This window comes from Emys orbicularis, chromosome 7 (assembly GCF_028017835.1).
Source record: "Emys orbicularis isolate rEmyOrb1 chromosome 7, rEmyOrb1.hap1, whole genome shotgun sequence".
Taxonomy (NCBI): domain Eukaryota; kingdom Metazoa; phylum Chordata; order Testudines; family Emydidae; genus Emys; species Emys orbicularis.
Window position 1 is genome coordinate 73,299,762 of NC_088689.1, and position 18,608 is coordinate 73,318,369.

The 18,608-nt window shown below is 46.1% G+C and overlaps 2 protein-coding genes across 2 annotated transcripts in view; both read right to left on the reverse strand.

The window, feature by feature from the left end:
- The window catches only part of TM9SF3 (transmembrane 9 superfamily member 3), an 85,454-nt gene extending 82,961 nt beyond the window's left edge, over window positions 1-2,493 (reverse strand). Inside the window, exon 1 of the mRNA XM_065407330.1 lies at window positions 2,412-2,493. The gene's annotated coding sequence lies outside the window, so the exon portion shown is untranslated. The remainder of the gene's footprint in view (window positions 1-2,411) is intronic.
- An 8,224-nt stretch (window positions 2,494-10,717) lies between these two features.
- Window positions 10,718-18,608, reverse strand: part of PIK3AP1 (phosphoinositide-3-kinase adaptor protein 1) — a 79,670-nt gene continuing 71,779 nt past the window's right edge. The window contains exons 13-17 of the mRNA XM_065407952.1: window positions 17,910-17,982; window positions 15,821-15,976; window positions 14,311-14,381; window positions 13,624-13,739; window positions 10,718-12,461 (exon numbers count right to left, since the gene is read on the reverse strand). Coding sequence (XP_065264024.1) covers window positions 12,407-12,461; window positions 13,624-13,739; window positions 14,311-14,381; window positions 15,821-15,976; window positions 17,910-17,982 — 471 coding nt within the window. The 3' untranslated portion in view covers window positions 10,718-12,406. The remainder of the gene's footprint in view (window positions 12,462-13,623; window positions 13,740-14,310; window positions 14,382-15,820; window positions 15,977-17,909; window positions 17,983-18,608) is intronic.

Consider the following 18,608-nt stretch of genomic DNA (forward strand, 5'->3'; position numbering starts at 1 on the left):
AGAAGCAAAAGCAGCACAGGGAACAGCAATAAAAGACGACACACACAAAATCCAAAAGAGAATTCATCAAATAAAATGATTGGCAAACCTAAATTACTAATTCTTTCAGTGCCTCATGGACATACACTATATATCAAGCATTGTTTCTAAAGCCCAACTTCCCCAGCTCATGTTCATGACACATTAAACCTGGGATTTCAACTTAAAGTTTGTATTTTGGGTGGGGCAAATTTATGTCCAGTAGCACACTATTTATAAATTTCACACACATCATCGGGCTAATTTTCATTTTAGTAGTTAGATTTTTCTAAAATTTTTATAATTTAGTTATATTTCATCATTTAGGCTGCTTTTTTAGTCTTTGCACTTCATTCAGTCTGGACAACTAAAATACAGCACTCAGTTTCACTTACTGGTTCTCCCACATTAACACAATGCTAGTAAATACTCAGAGTGTTCCTCAATAATGGAAGAATCTGACAGTGAATCTATATGAGGACTTTTTGGACAGTTCATCTACTATCTCTGCAATTCCACCAGTACTAGCAACAGTGGCAATGCAGATTATACAAGCATTTTACCATACCATCTAAGCTTGATTCAAGTAGGATCAGAGGATACTGTAAAACACCTATGAAATGTCTACACTAGCATTTTTACAGGTGCTAGCACCAGTGGTAGACAAGCAGTACAAGAGGTCTTAGTGTGTGCAAAGAGCAGATGTATAAGTTAAGACTCTGTAAAGGAACACACATAAGTTAGTGAACAGATGTACAATTAAATACTGAATTATTTTTCAGCAACTTCATCTGAACACAAGACCTTTTTAAGCTATATTTGACTTTAAACCATAAAGATTTTAATCTCTGAACTACGTCCCAATTTCTCTTCACTTACTAATTTCAATCTTCACTAATACATTTAGATAATTAAATCTTGAAATTGACCACTTCAGGGCTGTACTTGGCCAAAAAGGGGACAATAGCAAAGTTATTTCTAAATGATATTTTAGTTATATGGCACATTCTGAATTTATGAAAGTTGTACCTATTATAAATCATAGAATTGTAGGACTGGAAGAGACCTCGAGAGGTCATCTAGTCCAGTCACCTGCACTCAAGGAAGGACTAAGTATTATCTAGATCATCCCTGACAAGTGTTGGGAGATTTTTAAGAGCAGGTTAGGCAATGATGGAGATTCCACTACCTCCCTAGGCAACTTATTCCAGTGGTTAACTACCCTGACAATTTGGCAGTTTTTCCAACCTAAACTGCCCATGCTGCAATTTAAGCCCACTGTACTTCTTGTCCTATCCTCAGAGGTTAAGGACAACAATTTTTCTCCCTCCTCCTTGTAACAACCTTGTATGTATTTGAAAACTTATGTCCTCTCTCAGTCTTCTCTTCCCCAAACTAAACAAACCCAATTTTTTCAATCTTCCCTGATAGGTCATGTTTTCTAGACATTTAGTCATTTTCATTGCTCTTCTATCACAGAGAAGTTGTCAAAGCCACAGAATCAGAGCCAGCGTGTACCTGTATGGGGAGCAGTACCAAAGGACCAGGAATGTGCACATGTGGAAGAAAAAGTGCAAGGAGTCAGGAAAACTGAGGAGCAGAGATACTTAACCAGAGGCTAGGTCTTCTTCCAATCTATTTAGTCCCACTTAGCCCACACTCGTCCCACCCCAGAGGAGGATTCTGCAGGTCAGAGTATGGCCAGCCACTGTGCACGGAGTATGGCCACCCACTGTGATTGGATTAGGTAGTGACTGACATGAGACTAGTGGTCATTCAGGCAGCATAGTCCCCATCAGACAGCAGGGTCACCACACAGCCCACAACCTGAAGCAGCATTTTGGGGAGGAGGGGTGTGGAGAATACTTGGGACCAAGTATTATTAAGAGGAAGGAGTATTGACCTCTTCAGCAATCCCGCAAAGCCCCAAACCCTACTGATGGAACAGCCCTCCTTGCTGCAACCATACCCCTACTACGGACCAGATATTACAGTTCCCCTCCCCCACAAAGGAACAGTATTCAGAGCCCCTCCTCTATAAACACACACACTCCACAGGGAACAGGTGTACAGGCCCTCCCACCCACACTTCCGGGTGTGCAGGGCCCGATCTACACACACACACACTCTCCCTCCCCCACAGGTATTCACAATCTCCCCCTCCATAAACACACACGGGACAGGTGTACACGGCCCCCCGCCCCCCCACACATACATACAGGGGATGGGTGTATGCCCCCCCACACTTCCACACAGGGTGGCGGGTATTGAGGGCCCCGCCTCCATAAACACACACACACTCCCCCCCGAGGACGGCTGTATCACCCCGTGCTGCACCCGCCGCGCCTGGCACCAGGGGCGCGGCTGGCGGGCAGGCCCAGCCGGCTCCTCACCGTGTGCTCGTGCTCGTCGGCCCGGGCCCGCAACAGCAGCAGCGCCGCGGACGCCGCGCACAGCAGCAGCCTGGGCAGCTCCATCCTCCCCGCCGGCCTCCTCCGCGTCACCAGCGCAAGCACCAGGCTACCCGCGAGCCGCCCTCGCTCTGCCCGGCCCGGACCCGGACCCGGACCCGACCCAGCCGCTGCCGACGAGACGCTGTTTCCGCTGCCCTGGCCACGTCATCCGGCCGCACACCGGAAGCGCTGCGCCTACGGTGGCGAACGGGAGCCAAACGTCAGCACGCGCGGCACCAACGGCCTCCGCGGAACGCCCCCGCGTGAGCCGCCTCCTCGCGGCACCCGAGGCAGCGCGCTGTGGGCACGGAGGGAGGGGCTGCCTCCAGCCCGTTCACGTGGGTGGAGCCATTGGGGGAGGGGCTGCCCCAGCCTGTGCATGAGCGGGAGCCATTGGGAATGACAGGGGGAGGTTGGCAGTGCCTCAGGTTACCCTATAAACACAACAGGAGCAGCCGCTTTGACCATGCCTGGGCAGCATCTGGCCGTCCAGGCCCAAACACTGGGATGGGGCTGCAGGTATAGGATATGGCCCTTGCAATGGGGAGCAGGCCGGCCAGCCATGGTGGTCCCACAGTTATGGGAGTGGGGTCCTTGGAGTAGTGTCCATCCCCACTCCCAGCCCGAGCAGTTCCTTGGGGATGGGTAAGCCTGCCAGCCACACTCTGGCTCTCACTAGCCTTGGTTACTACTGCAGGATGACCCCAATACACTCCCAGCCCCAGATTTCCCCCCCAAAAAATTACTTCCTGTGCATTGGGTCACAGCTGGCAATTTCATCAAATGTCCCCTTGTTCTTGTGTTGAGAGAAAGGAAGAACACCATTGTTTATACTTTTATCAGGTCCCTACTTATTCACCTCCTTTCTAAGGTAATCAGTCAATCTCTTCAGTCTCCCCTCGTGAGTGTTTTCCATGCCCCTAGTTATTCCCATTACCTTTCTCTGCACCCTCTCAAATTCTACATGATCATTTATGAGCTGGGGTGACCAGGGCTGCACACATAGAGTTGAAGGTATACTATTGCATTATATTATGACCTTTTCCATAATATTTGCTATCTCATTCCTGTTGAATCTTAACATCTGGTGTGATTTTTTTTTTTTTGACTGCAGCTGCACACTAAGCCAAAATCTTTGTTGAGCTGTCAATAATGACAACACAATCACTTCATGTCATCAGATATGCGTAAACTATTTTCCCTCTATTGTGCATAACTTTGCATTTATCAATTCTGAATTTCATCAGCCACCATGTTGCCCATGCATGTAGGTTGGTTAAGTCCCTCTGAAATTCTTCAGTCTTCTGTGGGCTTTCCTACCAGAAGTTTGGTTTTTTATAAGCTTTTGAAGCTTATTAAAAACGATGGGAAAAGTCACAAAGAACTTTAGTGACTAGCGGGAATTAAGGTAGAAAGTGTGTGGGCTAAGACAGTCCAGCTAAACAAAGTGCACTTTATAAACATAATTCTACACTTTGATAAACCCCAAAACATTACGTCAACTGTTCATTTCCTGCAAATCTATATCTAAGCCAAGTCCTAAGGCAAATCTAAATGTGGACAGGTGTGACACTCTGTACCTCGGGGGAACACCCTGCACCCCCATGTTCATCCTTATCATATGATTGTGTGGTATCCAATGCAAAGTTTGTCATATCGGGTGTCTTCTGAAGGCTCATGATGCACTGAGCATTGTTGTTATAGTAATGTTATAGGTTGTAATTTCATATATATAATTATGAGGCTGAAAATGTGTCCTCATGGCTTAAAACAAGCCCAGGCAAAACTCTCCAGGAGCAGAGGGGCAGTTCACACCTCATCAGGGCATGTATGGGACAAACCCAGCCCAGCCTGACAGGAACAAAGGACACTAGCCTAGGCAACAACACAGGATCTGTTGGACTCTCGAGTGAGTCACCCCACTTTCCTTGGTCAGTTTGGACCTATGATGAGGTAATGCTCATCTGACTCTGAAGGGTGGGGCCAAAGCCAAGAGGGAAGAAAGAACATGATAAAAAGGGAGACGTTTGCCATGCTCTCTCGCTTCCACCTCCATCTATAGACACCACCCCCAAACGACTAAAGCACTGATCAAAGGGGAGAGCCTGGCTGAAGGGTAACCAGCCAGCCTGTGGTGAGAAGCATATAAGTTTGTAAGGGCACTGAAAGTGTTAAGATCAGCTTAGAATGTGTTTTGTTTTTATTTCATTTGACCAAATCTGACTTGTTGTGCTTTGACTTATAATCATGTAAAATCTATCTTTTAAATTTGTTTGTTTATTCTACCTGAAGCAGTGCGATTGGTTTGAAGTGTGTCAGAGACTCCTCTTGGGATAACAAGCCTGGTACATATCAATTTCTTTGTTAAATTGACGAACTCATATAAGCTTGCAGCATCCAGTGGGCATAACTGAACACATGGATGGAGGTTCCTAGGGTTGTGTCTGGGACCGAAGATATTGGCTAGTGTCATTCGGTCGCACAAGCCAAGCAGCAGCTGGCCAAAAGTGCTCACTCATGTAGCTGGGAGCAGCTTACATGCCAGAGGCTGTGCATGAACAGCCCAGGAGTGGGGGTTCTCACAGCAGAGCAGGGTAAGGCTGGCTCCCAGAGTCAAGGATTTGAGTAACCTAGCAGATCACCTGTCCAGATAACACCAGGGGAAGGTCACAACAGGACAGTAAGCAATCAGATTATAAATATTCCATTTCTTAGTCAAGGTCCTTCTGTTAGGTTTCTGTGCAGCACAGAGTAAAGAAATAAAATAAAAAAACACCCAAAGGCTATAGAGAACCCAGCTCATTACTCCCAATTCTTGTGCTGCAGTTACTGGATTGGCATTCTCTGCACCTATTAGTGACTGAAGATCCTTTCCACTGCCAATTCAGTTCAGCTTGGAGATTGGAATCCATTGTGGGGTGTTTAATTCTGCACTAGCTGAAAGAAAACCCCAGTTGGGGTTGCTAGGAGTACTTTCAAGCTGCTAACCAGGCATGTCCTTGTTCACATCCAAACCACTCTCAGTGGAAAATTTATTTTGAAGTAGTTTAGGACCGTGGCACAAGGAGAGGACAATATTAATTTCAAAGCTAAACACAAAAGCAAATATAGGACAGAGTTGGCACCCTCCCAAAGCACGGGTGCTTGGAGACATAAGATGCCCAGGAAGTCACTTTGTCAAACAAGGCAGGCATGTTTACACAAACAGGTGTGTGAAAAGTTAACACACAGAGCTATTAAAGGAAGTGTCCTGCTCCTACTGCTTGTCCTAATCATGAGTACAAAGCCCTGCTCACACTGGGTGTTGCTGAGGGTGGGGTATGGCAAGATCCAATCCTCTCCCCATAATAACCTCCAGAGACCCATTAAAGCCTTTTAAGCATAACCTTCACTTTGGGGAGGGAAAATGGAGACCTGTGGGGGCGTTCTTCCAGCACCTCCATTTGTTACCAACTAAGCATATACTGTTAAGTGGCCGATAGACTATTCCAAAGTAGTATTGTGACGGCAAAGCAATTTTGTTTTGCTAGCACATAAAAATGAAAGTCTAGTAGTTAAAAATTACCACTTAAAGTGCTGCAAAGTGGTGGCCATAAGCACTGGCAACTAAACATGAACATTTTCTCTTTCAAGAAGCAAAACCTTAATTTCCAGGGATTACCGGCTACCATCACAGACTCAGTGCAGCTCAAGAGCGAGGGAACAGTGGGGTTCCAAAGAATGACAAAGCCAGGTATGCAAGATGCAGAAATCTGGTGCAAGCGTAACTATGACTCCATCCTGTCTGCACACCATGTGCTCCTTTGGATGCAGTGTGCAAACAGCACTTTAACCTAATCACATTGAGACCCAGTTAAAGTATTTTGCCCACAACTCCACCTCCTTGATTGGTGGCAGGAGAACACACGTTGATCTTCGTTTCACCTTTTCCATCCAATACTCGCCAAAAAGTAAGAGCCAGCACACAAACTATAATGTAGCTCTCTTCCAAATTATAACTGAAACTCAGATGCAGGTGATAAAAACCTTCTGTACGTGGCCCAAATGCTTTGGTCTGGCTCTTCATAGACTCATAGACTTTAAGGTCAGAAGGGACCATTATGGTCATCTAGTCTGACCTCCCGCATGATGCAGGCCACAAAAGCTGACCCACCCACTTTCCTTTAACTCAGCTGTTGAAGTCTCCAGATCTCTTCAGGGCTGGGGTGGAGTAGTGAGAGCCCTGCTAGCTCATTAACAAATGCTCCAGAATCTAAGCTTCAATTTTGCAACAAGGGATGGATTCTGAGGCAAATTCCGCAGCCAAAATAGGGGCATCCCCCTGAGGGAAGGGTTTGACCCTGGGCTGCATTAGCAACACCAGTTCAAGCTGTTCAAGGCAATCTGAGTTAAAGCCATTGTGTACATTTGAGGTGCTAAGTCATTTGGCAGTCTGAGAGGGCAGAGTTCTGAAACAGTGGGGAGTGCTCCAGGGTCTGACTGAAGGGCAGTATTAGCTGTGAGGGCCCAGCACTGAAATAGAAGGGTGTCATGAATGGAGGTTGAGATTGAGGTGCACATTAGAAAAGCTGTCTGGAAGCCAGGACTTGAACAGGGGGGATGCAGGGTTCAGATGCTTTGGAAGAAACATGCATGTGTCCCTCCTGCTACTACACACTTTCATAAGCACTAAAAGTCACAGTATATACTGACAGGTATTCTACACCCAATATTTCTGGGAGCATTTTAGAAAACCTAACGACAAGCCAATGTTTTCTTGCCATTGAAAAATACCATGGAAAAAGTTGCAGTATCACTTCACATATTTCTACAGTATTGGAAATCTGAACAATAGTGCCGGATTAAGTATGAGAGAATCAGGAGGTGAGCCTGACTCAGCAAAATTACATTCCAAGATAATGGAAATCCAGAAAAAGTATGTTCGTTGCACATAAAATATGGCAGTAAAATGTGACTTGACTGAAGCACATTTATAAAAAAAACACCTCCATTTTAATCAATCAGTAAAATGATTTTTGTACATTTAAATGATTTGAGTAAATTTTGCCATTGAGCTAATTTTCTGCTGCAGAAGAATGTAAAAAATTTTGACCGAATCATCAAGAGTATGTTGTGCAAACATGTAGTAGGTGCACAAACATCCCAATCTACATGTGAAGTATGCAAACATCCTGGTGTACGTGCACAGAGTGCCAAAATTATGCCTGTGTGGTATGCATGCAGTTATGAAGACTGAGTTAAGGTTGTACCCAAACTGAAGAGACTGGTAAGTTTATATTGTCAGTAATTGGAAGTTTATTCTGCAAAATTTAGACATATTTTTAAAAATATCCCAAACAAGTTACAGTTAGAAGTAAAAAACACAGCATTAAGCATCAGTTGATCAAATAATAAACAGAAGGCATATAAAAGCAATTTTCATAAGCTAGCGATAACATACCTTTCCCAAAAGGCAAACAGCGTACATCATCCACTTGTCACCAAATATTGCACAATGCCAAATAATAAATAAATACACACATTCAGATCTTAGAAAAAGTCAATTGAACATGAAAGGTCCTTCATACTTTATGTTATATGGATTGATTAGGGCTGATTACAGTCACTTCCCCCATTTTGTGTGACTGGCAAACGCCACAGTCTGATCTTTTCTCATTGCAGCCTTAAGCATTGATTTTATGTTCTCTTCAGAATTGTAGCAAACTATGTTTTGCTTCAACCTTTCATAAGATGGGCAGAGCTCATAGGGGATGAGCCTGCATCCACTGAAGTCCCTGGCTAAATCTTCCACTGACATCAGTAGAATCAGGATTGGGCCCGTTGAGTGGTTTTTGACAAACATTTCTGTCCAAACAGCTTTATGTTTACTTTTTCAAAACAGGGTGTTGGAGAAAGATACAGCTTGGGCTGAAGAAACTCAAGATCCCCCACATCACTCAGTCAGTGCATCCCAGTCCAGATTTGGACTGCCTGCCTCTTGGGAACGAGCGGAGAGTTCAGTCTCCACAGTTCGTTGGCAGACAGACTTCGAACTGAATAACAGGGCAAGGTAGTCTCATCTGCTCTGGTGGGTTTTGTATGCACACTGGACTGAGAGCAAACGCATTTCACTGACCAGCCATCACATGGTCACTGCTGACCCAGCCTCACTTGAATCAGTGTTTTGGAGGTGAAAGACCATTACCAGTGGTCTCCCTGGGCTTTCATCTTAAAACAGGAACTTTTTTTTAATGCTTCAATTACAAACTTAATTACAAAGCATTTCTTCTTCCTCTCTTTTCCTACTATTTCAGCACACTTTGTTGCTTAGGCAGAGACAATATGCATTATATGTTCATCCAACACAAGAGCCTAAAGATGAAAGGAGACTGTTAAAGCACTGAGCCCAAAATAGTTTTTAATGACCAGCTGCAGACTAGTCAGGGCAAACTGAGGGCCAAATCTCTGGCATCCAATAAGGTGTGCTCAGGTTTTAAGACACCCCAGCCTGCCCGGGGTTTGAAAGCCATGCCCAAATCCCATGTTGACATGAATCAAGCATACGAAGCCATGATATCTTCTGCTCTGCTTTTCTTGGTATACTAAAAACAGTTCCTTGTTCTAGACTGCCAAGCATACAGACCTGCAGCTGATCCGCTTTGTCCTCCCAAGGGCAGAGTTACAGGGAGAATATCACCAGGGGCTGCATTTGGCTCTAGCGACATAGCGGCACACCTGCACTAGACTGTAGGGTGACGTGTGTTTCCTCAGAGTGTAAGTGGGGCCTGAACAGACCATGTTTGTAATGAACCTTGATGCCACTGTCCCAGCTGTGGTCTCTCTCAAAGCAGCATAGTTGCACAATAGGCTTTGGAAAGTACAGAAGAACGCAACGGACACTTGTTTAAATGGACAGTTTGGCATGAGGAAAGTTCTGAGCAGCAAAAGAGGGAGGCTGGCTGGGCAGAGATGTGAGGGTTGTTTTTAGATGCCAGTTAAGCAGCTGAAACGAGTGAGGCGCAGCTCACTGCTGAGCCCAACCGTAAAGTCTTAATCAATCCAGTGAAATTCCACCACAGAGATGTCACCAGAACATGTCCCTCTGACCAAACTCACATTTGAGGAAACCTGTGACAGTCTCCTCTAGTGGTGCAGAGTCAGAGTTACCCAGGGTTGAATGGACAGAGTGTAGGCAGTCACTCCCCCTTGTCCCCCGCCTGCATGCCTGCTTTAACACAGGGGTTCTCAAACTTCATTGCACCCTGACCCCTTCTGACAACAAAGATTACTACATGACCCCGGGGAACAGGGGGACCGAAGCCTGACCCTACCCAAGCCACCCAAGGGCTTCAGGAGCAGGCAGGGGGCCTGTAACCTGAGCCCCACCACCCAGAGCTGAAGCCCTCGGGCTTCAGGCACAGGTGGTGGGTTTAGGGCTTCAGCCCCAGACCCCAGCAAGTCTAAGCCAACTCCGGCGACTCCATTAAAACGGGGTTGCAACCCATTTTGGGGTTCCGACCCACATTTTGAGAACCACTGCAAGTTTAACATACACTGGCTACAGGTTTATCTGGAAAGGAAATGTTCTGAAATTGGGAGAGGGGCATCTTTATGCTTTGCTCTTTTCCTTCTGCCCCACATTCCTCAGTTCTTATACCCTGGGAGATAGGAAAGCAGTTAATTCCTGCAATGCTGCAGCACAGAACTGACCTTAGGGGCAGAGCACGAGAGAGCTACAGAGGCAAAGGAGCCCATGAGCTGCTGGTTGCACAGGGCTAAACCGAAGGGCAGAACCCACCAAGATGTGTGCAAAGTAAAACAGAAGTGAGCACTGAACAGGATTTGGCCCCTGAATTAACTCTCCTCTTCAGTTTTATTTCCTTTAACTCATTCCTTCCATTTGCAGTTTCATTTTCTCCTCGATTAGGTGAAGAAACTTTTTTCAGTTCAATGGAAAAGTGCTGGGGACTGCGCCCACTAGCGAAAAGGACACAAACCCAACTCTTGCTCTCTGGATCTCAACCCTTCCCCCTGACTAAAGCGAGTCACCAGCAAGCTACGGCAAGCCAGCATTCAGAGCCTGTAGTGTTCCGAGTAACACCTGGTTAGTGGAGGAGAACACTCATGTACTTTTAAAGGAGCACCCACGGTGCTTGCTTGCAGTGTCATTGTAGCCTTGTGGGTCGCAGGATATGAGAGAGATGAGGAGGGTGAGGTAATATTGTTTATTGGAGCAGCTTCTGTTGGTGGAAGGGACGAGCTTCTGAGCCACGTAGAGCTGCACTGAAAAGAGAGTTTGCACTTGATTGTGAACTGAAGATGCGTTTCACAAGTGCCACCCTGAACTGTTTGAATGATCCACATCTCTATAAAGCAACAGTAGGGGACACCCCGTGGATTACTTCTTCAGCAACTCCCTCCACTGGCCACTTGCTGTATTGCAGGGGATGGGGAGCTGCAACTCTGGGTGCTCTGTCGCCTGCTTACCTGAGCTCTCTCTGAGCCTAGAGGGCTGGGTTCAGCTAGAAAGGGATGGCTCCTCTCCCGCACACAGCTACCACAGGGAGGGAAGGGAAAAGAGAAGCTGAGAACCAACAAGTTATTGTTACTCAATTCTCTACCCTGGGCAGGGGCAGAGTAGCCTCTAACTTGTGCCAGCCATCAAAGGTCCCCTGTGAGCCATGTCAGCCAGGGATTGCTGGAGCTCCATGTTCTCCTCACCCCAGGCCTGAAAGCCAGCTACCCCAACTCTCTGTGATGAGGACTTAGCAATGGTTTTTGCTCCTTGTGCCATCTGAGTGGCACAAGGGGGAGCAGAACTAAGAAGCCCTTTGACCTTTTTGAAAACACGCAGCCCTCGGGTGGATTTGGTTGGACACGGCTGCTGTAGGTGCAGTTTTGCTAAACAGGATGCTTAGGGCAAACAAAACCCAACCACTGAACGGGATGTCTGTGCCCAGTGAAGTAAGCAACAATTAAATCCATATTTGAGCCACAAAATACATACACCTTATCAACACACGCTATTACAAAGCATAAACAGCCTTAACACAGATATGATACTCAAATGTGTACAGGGAAGGGGGAAGGTCAAAGGACTGCTAAAAATTTCTTCCCCTAATGCAAGAGGTCAGCTATTTGGATTTAAAGTAACAAGGCCCCTAGAAAGCATCTATATAGAGCTGTTTCATGTGACAGAGCAATTCCCTCACCAGCTGTTAGGGAGTCTTGCATCCAATGCAGTGTATATAGCACCTCGCTAGTGTCTTTCCCCATCCAAAGACAATGGAGTGGGCAGAGAAAAGGGCTGTATAAAAATGACTTTTGCTTGAATATGGAAGTCTTCACAAAGCCCTTTTTGCAAAACCATCATGTCCAATAACTATTAAAGGAAGATCCGTTACAGGAGATTTGGTGGGAACGAGCCAGTGTCCAAATGTTACACCACCAAACTACTGAGATCCACTCTTCCGATGCAGCTCATGATGAGCATTCTTTGAAGACAGACTCTGAAAGGAGCTTTTAAAAAAAAAAAATATTTTTTTTTTTTTACATTTTCCAGTGACTCTCTTTAGTTGTTTTTACAACTCTCGGAGTGTAGGGTTCCAGTGAGGACAGCATGTTCTTGGTGGGAGGCGTAACCCCATATGAGGTGTAAGACAGTCAGAAGACTCATTCAAATTCTCTTTGCCACCTTGGATAGTTTTTCCTTAAAATCTAGAAGTCCCAAGACACTCCAAGAAAAAAAAAAGTCACAAAAGGCTGGGAGATTTCTCAGTGAAATGTTACTACAAAATGAACCAGAGCTGGGGGGCAGGGAGGGGGAAATCATCTGGCTTCCATCTATAAATAGTAAAAAAAGATCCTTTAAAATGTCTGTATATATATATATACAGATATATATATATCTGTACACATACACACTAGAATATCCCATATTCCAATGATCTCAGGATTCAGCGACCTCGTGGGGGCACAGGTGGAGGAAAAAAGTTTTCGCTGCTTACAGGCCTGCAACAAGACACAGAAGCATATTAGAAACAGAGAACGGGTTTGTAACAACATTCTATTTAGTGTAAGAATGAAATGTACTTGATATTTAAGTTTGCATAAGAAGGGCAGAGTCTTATGCATTTACATTTACATAAAAAGGTGAGCAGGAACTGGCAATCAGTAATTCATCAACGGAGATGAGAATAGAACCCAAGAGTCCTGTGTAATGCTGGACAAATCACTTTAACCTCTCTGTCTTGGTTCTTTCATCTATAAATGGCTACAACAGTATAGTAGCTGCCTGCCTCACAGGGCTGTTGGAAGATTTAATGTTTGTAGAATTCTGTGTTATACTAACACTCTGAACTTGCAGAATCTTTCTTCTGAGGCTCTCAGAATGAGAGAAAGGGGAGGGATATGGCCGGTAGCTGCAAGCTTCAAAAGCTGATTCACACCTGCTTTAGGGAGTTTAGTTATACAGTTGCAAGAGCCAAGGAAACATGGAATTCACTACTTCTGGACATGGCTGACAACTGTATCTGGACTTATTGTAACAGCTGGAGAAGTTTATTAACCTCTGTAGTTATACAAGCTAGGATTCTAAAGCCTGGATTACACAGAGTGGCACTGGTTTAATTAAAGGGATTTTGTTTTAACTGAGTTTGCAGCAATGTTAAAACACACCTTTAGTTAAGCTAGTGCAGCTTTAGGGCTGAGAAAAGTCCTAAAGGTAAACAAATCTACTTCCGAGTGTAAAAACAGATTGCCCAGTGGGAGGGAGTTCCCCCCATATACAGCATTGCCTGTGGGTGTATTGTGAGGGGTTCTTCTCCAAAGGATCATGTATTGAACCTCTGCCAAAGGCATGATACTGGATTAGATGGATCAATCTAATTCAGCATGGCAAACACCATGTTCCAGTAACACAGTACCTTTTAGCGTGTAAGCTGTACTAATAGGATTGCCAGTCAGGTTACTAACCAGGAAAATTAATTCCACTAAGTACTATATGAGTGTAAAATGGATTCCAGAATTTACACAAGATTTGTTTATTTTGTTAACAGCCTTGTCATTCTGGTGAAAGGGATGCATTACATCTGCAGCCTTCTAGCTGTTTGCATTGTGCTACAAACACCAACCCCTCAGACACTTGTGTTCAAGCTCAAGTTATATGCTTTACCTGCTTGCACCTCGGGGCGGTATTCTCGGAGGCCTTTCAGGTAGCGTGAGGGGAAACCTCTCCACTTGCTGGGGTATTGGGCTGCGGCTTCTGGTAGCTTCCAGGATTTCATTATCCTACAAAAAGGAAAGACAGAAGGGGGAGTGAAGTTTTGCCAAAACATCCATAATACACTAGTATCTCAGATCCTCGTAAGGCTCTCCCTCAAATAAGCATATTTCCTTCAGTGTCATTATGGGAGCATAACCTCTTGGCTGGACAAGTCAGTGTATGAAGATCCACTTACAATATGACCAAGAATACAGTTAGATGAACTATGAATAATATCCTGCCCAGGAGGTGTGCTAGGGGCCTTGTGGAACAGATCATTAGGAAAGGCTCCTGCCTCAGAGAGATTGCAAATAGACTATAGACATGAGGGCAAGACAGAAGGGGAGGAATTGGGCTACAGGGTTACATACATAAAGCTGTGAGGAGGATCTTTAGCAACCACATTTTAAAGTCATTTGTTTCTCGTATGTTTCACAGCAGAAGTGGGTTTTGTTTGATTTAAAGCATTTGGCTTTTTTGCCATTTATGCATTTTCAAGGGAAATATTTAAGAAGCCATTTAAAAACTAATGCAAAAACCAGGCCCAGGTTTGTCATGAAGGCAAACAGCCAGCATAGGATAAAGATGAAGGCTTACCTCGTTGTCACCTTCCATCCCACTACTGACACTCAATGTACTTCGAGTACTCGATCGGTTACTGGCACTACCTAGTTAGAAGACAAGAGACGAGCGCGTCACTAAAACTTGTCAATTTCTAGAGATATTAGCAACACAGAAGTCATTCTGAGCTCCTATTTACCTCTTAATGCCTATTACTTAACACTCATTTTAATAAACTCACTTACATTTTAATGCTTCCTTCAGCCCTCCACTCGCAATCATTTGCATTTCACTCAGCTTGGGCAGCAAAACCGGGCTCATTTACCTCACTTTGTTCTTAGCAAGTTTCTCACGCAAAGCCCTGCACTTGCACTGGGGTTTCCAACACCCTATTTCATTGAAAGTTTGTGACTCTGACACTGGCTTATTTTCACATTGGATACACACCTTATTTTCATGCGTATTTAAATTGACACTCCCATGGCAGTTCCATTAGTTACACTGACATAGCAGTATCTAGATGTCTATGCAGTATTGGCATAATACGCTACAAGATTAGAAAGCTCAAGAATCTTTTTTAAACCAAATGGGGTGTTTAGAGGTCCCCAGAGCCCCCACATTTAAACATAGTGGCACTGGAGCCAGGGCTAGTCCGTTTGCCACAGGAGGAACTCCCAGCTTTTGGAGAGCTGCCCAGGCCCAGCTGGTATGAATGGATGGCACCTTCAGAGATCCCCACCCTCCCTCCCAACACAGTTCTGGGAGAGCCAGCCCACTCTTCGAGGAACCAGGACCACAGCCAGATTGTGCTGGGGTAGGGGGTAGCTAGGTTGGAGGAACCCCTATAAAATTGGTACCCTGCCTAACTCCCATCTCGTATAATGATCTATACACGAGTCATTGGCCAGCCCACCACAGTTGGCCTCCACTCCAGAGATGTGCCAAACATACCCAGCCAAGGCGACAGTGGCAACCTGCTGGGGCCCAGTTCTGCCTTCACAGGCAGCGAATAACCCCTGCTGATTTCTATCAGAGTTACTCAGCCTGCAGTGAAAATCAGGAGCTACATGCATCATTTGCATGAAATGGAGCAGATTACAAGCAAACTTCAATAACATATTCAAGCATGTCTGAGTCACTGAGGAGCCCAAGTTCCATTGGCTATCACTTCTGAAAGCGTGAGCCCTTATCTATAATAGCAAAGGGAATCGCCCATAGAGACTACTGGGTGTTCAGTTCCCTGCATGCAATGTTCCTAGGCTCTGCAAATCAAGTTGGTGCACTGCATGCTGGGAAATTGGGGATTGTAGCCAGGGGCCAATTTCCTTCCTATTTAAAGCAGCTGCTACTGAAGTCACTGGGAGGTGTGTTTTTGACTTCAATGGGAGTAAGATCAGACTGACGCATTCCGGGGCTAATGCTGTAGTGTTTGCCTTGGAGAGTTCTGAGGGCTAACTTTGCTCCTGCTGATTCCAAAGGCAGGCAGAGGAGATGATTTCAGGCCAGCTTTCCTGTATGGGATGCCTGAGATGCATGGCTTGCTTACTTGCAGTGCTAGAGGTGCTTTCTGTTTTCCACTCTCCTCGCTTTATCTCCTTTCTTGGTGGGAAAACAGTTTTCCTGGGGCCAAATTCATAAATGCCACATTCCAGTTTCCCGGGAGCATTGTGAGACGGTCGTATAGGCACCGTGATTTCCAAGTCTAGAAGGGAAAATAGCCATGAACAAGTCAGTGGCAGCCTATCTCAGGTACTACAGGCTACTTATACTTGAAACAGAGGATTAAACATGAATTACTCAAGCACTGATTCCCACAGGGGCTTTGCTTCCATTGCTCAGTTTCCATCAACATTCAGATGGACTGGGCAGATCGACCACACTGCTACTGCTTGCAAAGGGAAGGTCACAGGACTGAGTCATATTAATCTGGTTTAGTGCAAACAGAGGACACTTATCCACAGGAGCATCCCCATTGATGATTAGCAGACACAACCACCTCTGGGCTGGAGCAACATTTAGCGTTACTATTCTCTATGAACAAAAGAAATGCACGCATTGGAATGACTCAGTTAACACTTGGCTCCTCCAGTTCTCTTGCCCAGCTGTGGCAGTAGGTAGAGCAGCCGAAGGGCTGATGTTAAGGTTCTCATGCCCTATTCCCGACTGCCATTAACTTGCTGGGTGCCCCTGGGCGAGTCAGTAAATCGCTCTGCTCAGGGACGTGATGTCGTTGCTGCAGGCAGGAAGAGCTGAGGAGATGAAGGAGTCAGCACTTGTAAAGCTCTTAGCCCACGAGAAGCACAACAGGAACGGTGAGGGGTGGGGAGGCTAGAGGCTATGGGCCGTGTACATGCGTCTACTACTTCAGCTCCACTCCTGCCTGTCAGACAACCTGTCAGAATCAACTTTTTACCATAGTTGGCCTTCCTGGTCTCCAAAATGGAACAGACAGAAGATCCAGGAGTCCAGATCCAGTAAGATCACACAGGGCAGCCCAGGCGCTGACCCAAACCTTTCCCTCACTCAAGCCAAGGGGGAACCATGCTGCCCAGGAGCTGTGTGGCCCAACCTCAGAACGAGGAAGCCGGCAGGGTGGGGGGTTGCTGAGCTCTAGGACAGCCTGAGTCTAGGGAGGAGGTGGTCAATGTACTGCACTAGCCTAGAGGCCAGGGGGTTTAGGCACCACCTAACTGAAGCTGTGGGAGAAGAGATCCCCCTCTTACACCTCACCAGCAGCAGTCCCACTTCTTAGTAAGACATGAGCAAGGCCCCAAGAGCGCAAAGCTTTCCCCAGCCCCACTGAGCTGTGGCCGGTCTCTGCAGCCATCCGAGTCAGCTGCAGACATCTTGGAAGGGGCAACAGAGGGCTACCAGCTCTGGAACAGAGTCTTCAGCCCAGGGGCACTTTGCTGCCCCATCCCTGCTCTTCCCCACACTCCCCTGGCAGCTCCAGGCATGTGACTGTAGCAGCCTCTTGTAGGGGCAGCATTTCTCCAGAAGGTCTATGGGGGCAGGCAGTGTCAGCAGCCAGGCAGAGCTCTTTCAGGGACCCTGCAGATCCTTCCACACCAGCCTGACTGTCCAGAACCTTGGGCAGACCAGCACAGAGCTCCTCATCCACAGGAGTAAGGGGCCTACATGAAGGGGAAGGAATGGGCTCTGAATGCTCAATCTTTAGAAGGCTTGTAGCTTCCAGGGCAGCTGGTTCTACCAGTGCATAGTATGATCTCTCCTGCCCCCAAGATCTCTTGTATCAGGAAACAGTTACAGGACCAGGCGCTTGGCCCTTCAGTACAGCCTTTGATTCCTGGATCTCCAGGGGCTTCCATTCATGGCCTAAGACTCACCCCTGGAGATGGGTAGCATCCTCATTTACAGACAGGGAAACTGAGGCACAGGCAGTTAAGTAGCTTGCCTATGTTTTAACTGCTGATATATCATACAGGTGTGTATTTTATGAGTATATATTACACACAGATGAGTATATTAATATATTACACAGAGTTAATAAAATACATGCAGACAAGTTCCAGCCTACAAAGCCCATGCAGATGAGTGCGGGATTGGCAGACACTCTGCAAGTGACCCCATTAGTAGCTTCGTTACTGGAGAGAGAGTTTGAGTAAGTTTGTTACCTGAACGTTTTCCCGTTTTTTGCTTCTCAATTTGCCTCCGGGTGATGCTGTCTCGTAGCCGTTTCAGATTTTCCTAGAACGTCACAATACATTCTTTTCAGTGCTTGGGATAAATGAACACATGCAGTTTTATGATGGCACCAAGAATGTACTTAGGCTAAATCTGTCTCCAAGCTGCATCACCGGCAACAAAATCTGTCTGGAGTTCAATCTGTGCGACTGGGTTTTAATCTATTCCCGGGAGAAGTCCACATAGTGTGCGCATGGCTTTTCAGGAACCAAGCGATTTGAAGATGCTCATGGCATATGTTCCGAATCAGGCTCAGAGACCCACCAATATCTTGTGGAAAAGATCTAGAGAACATTCTGTCTGGAGAGGATTCTGCTGATCTTATATACCCCGGTTTCCTGTGTTTCTATTCCTCCTATTATGGACACTAGCACAGAAAGAGGATTTGTGCTGCTGCTCACTGCCCACCTGACGTCACCACCAGCCATTTCCGTGAGGCAAGCAGGAGACGGTGAGTGCAGGAGGGGAGCGGGCTGCCACACATCCCAATTTCTGAGGCTCGGTCCTGGTGGAATTCAAAACCTCCCTGCTGAAACAAGGGGGGAACTGCAGTCCAGAAACACAGGTGGGGCTGATGAGACATCCCCACAGCATGACAGTGCCTGGTGACGATGCTGTCTTATGGGGAT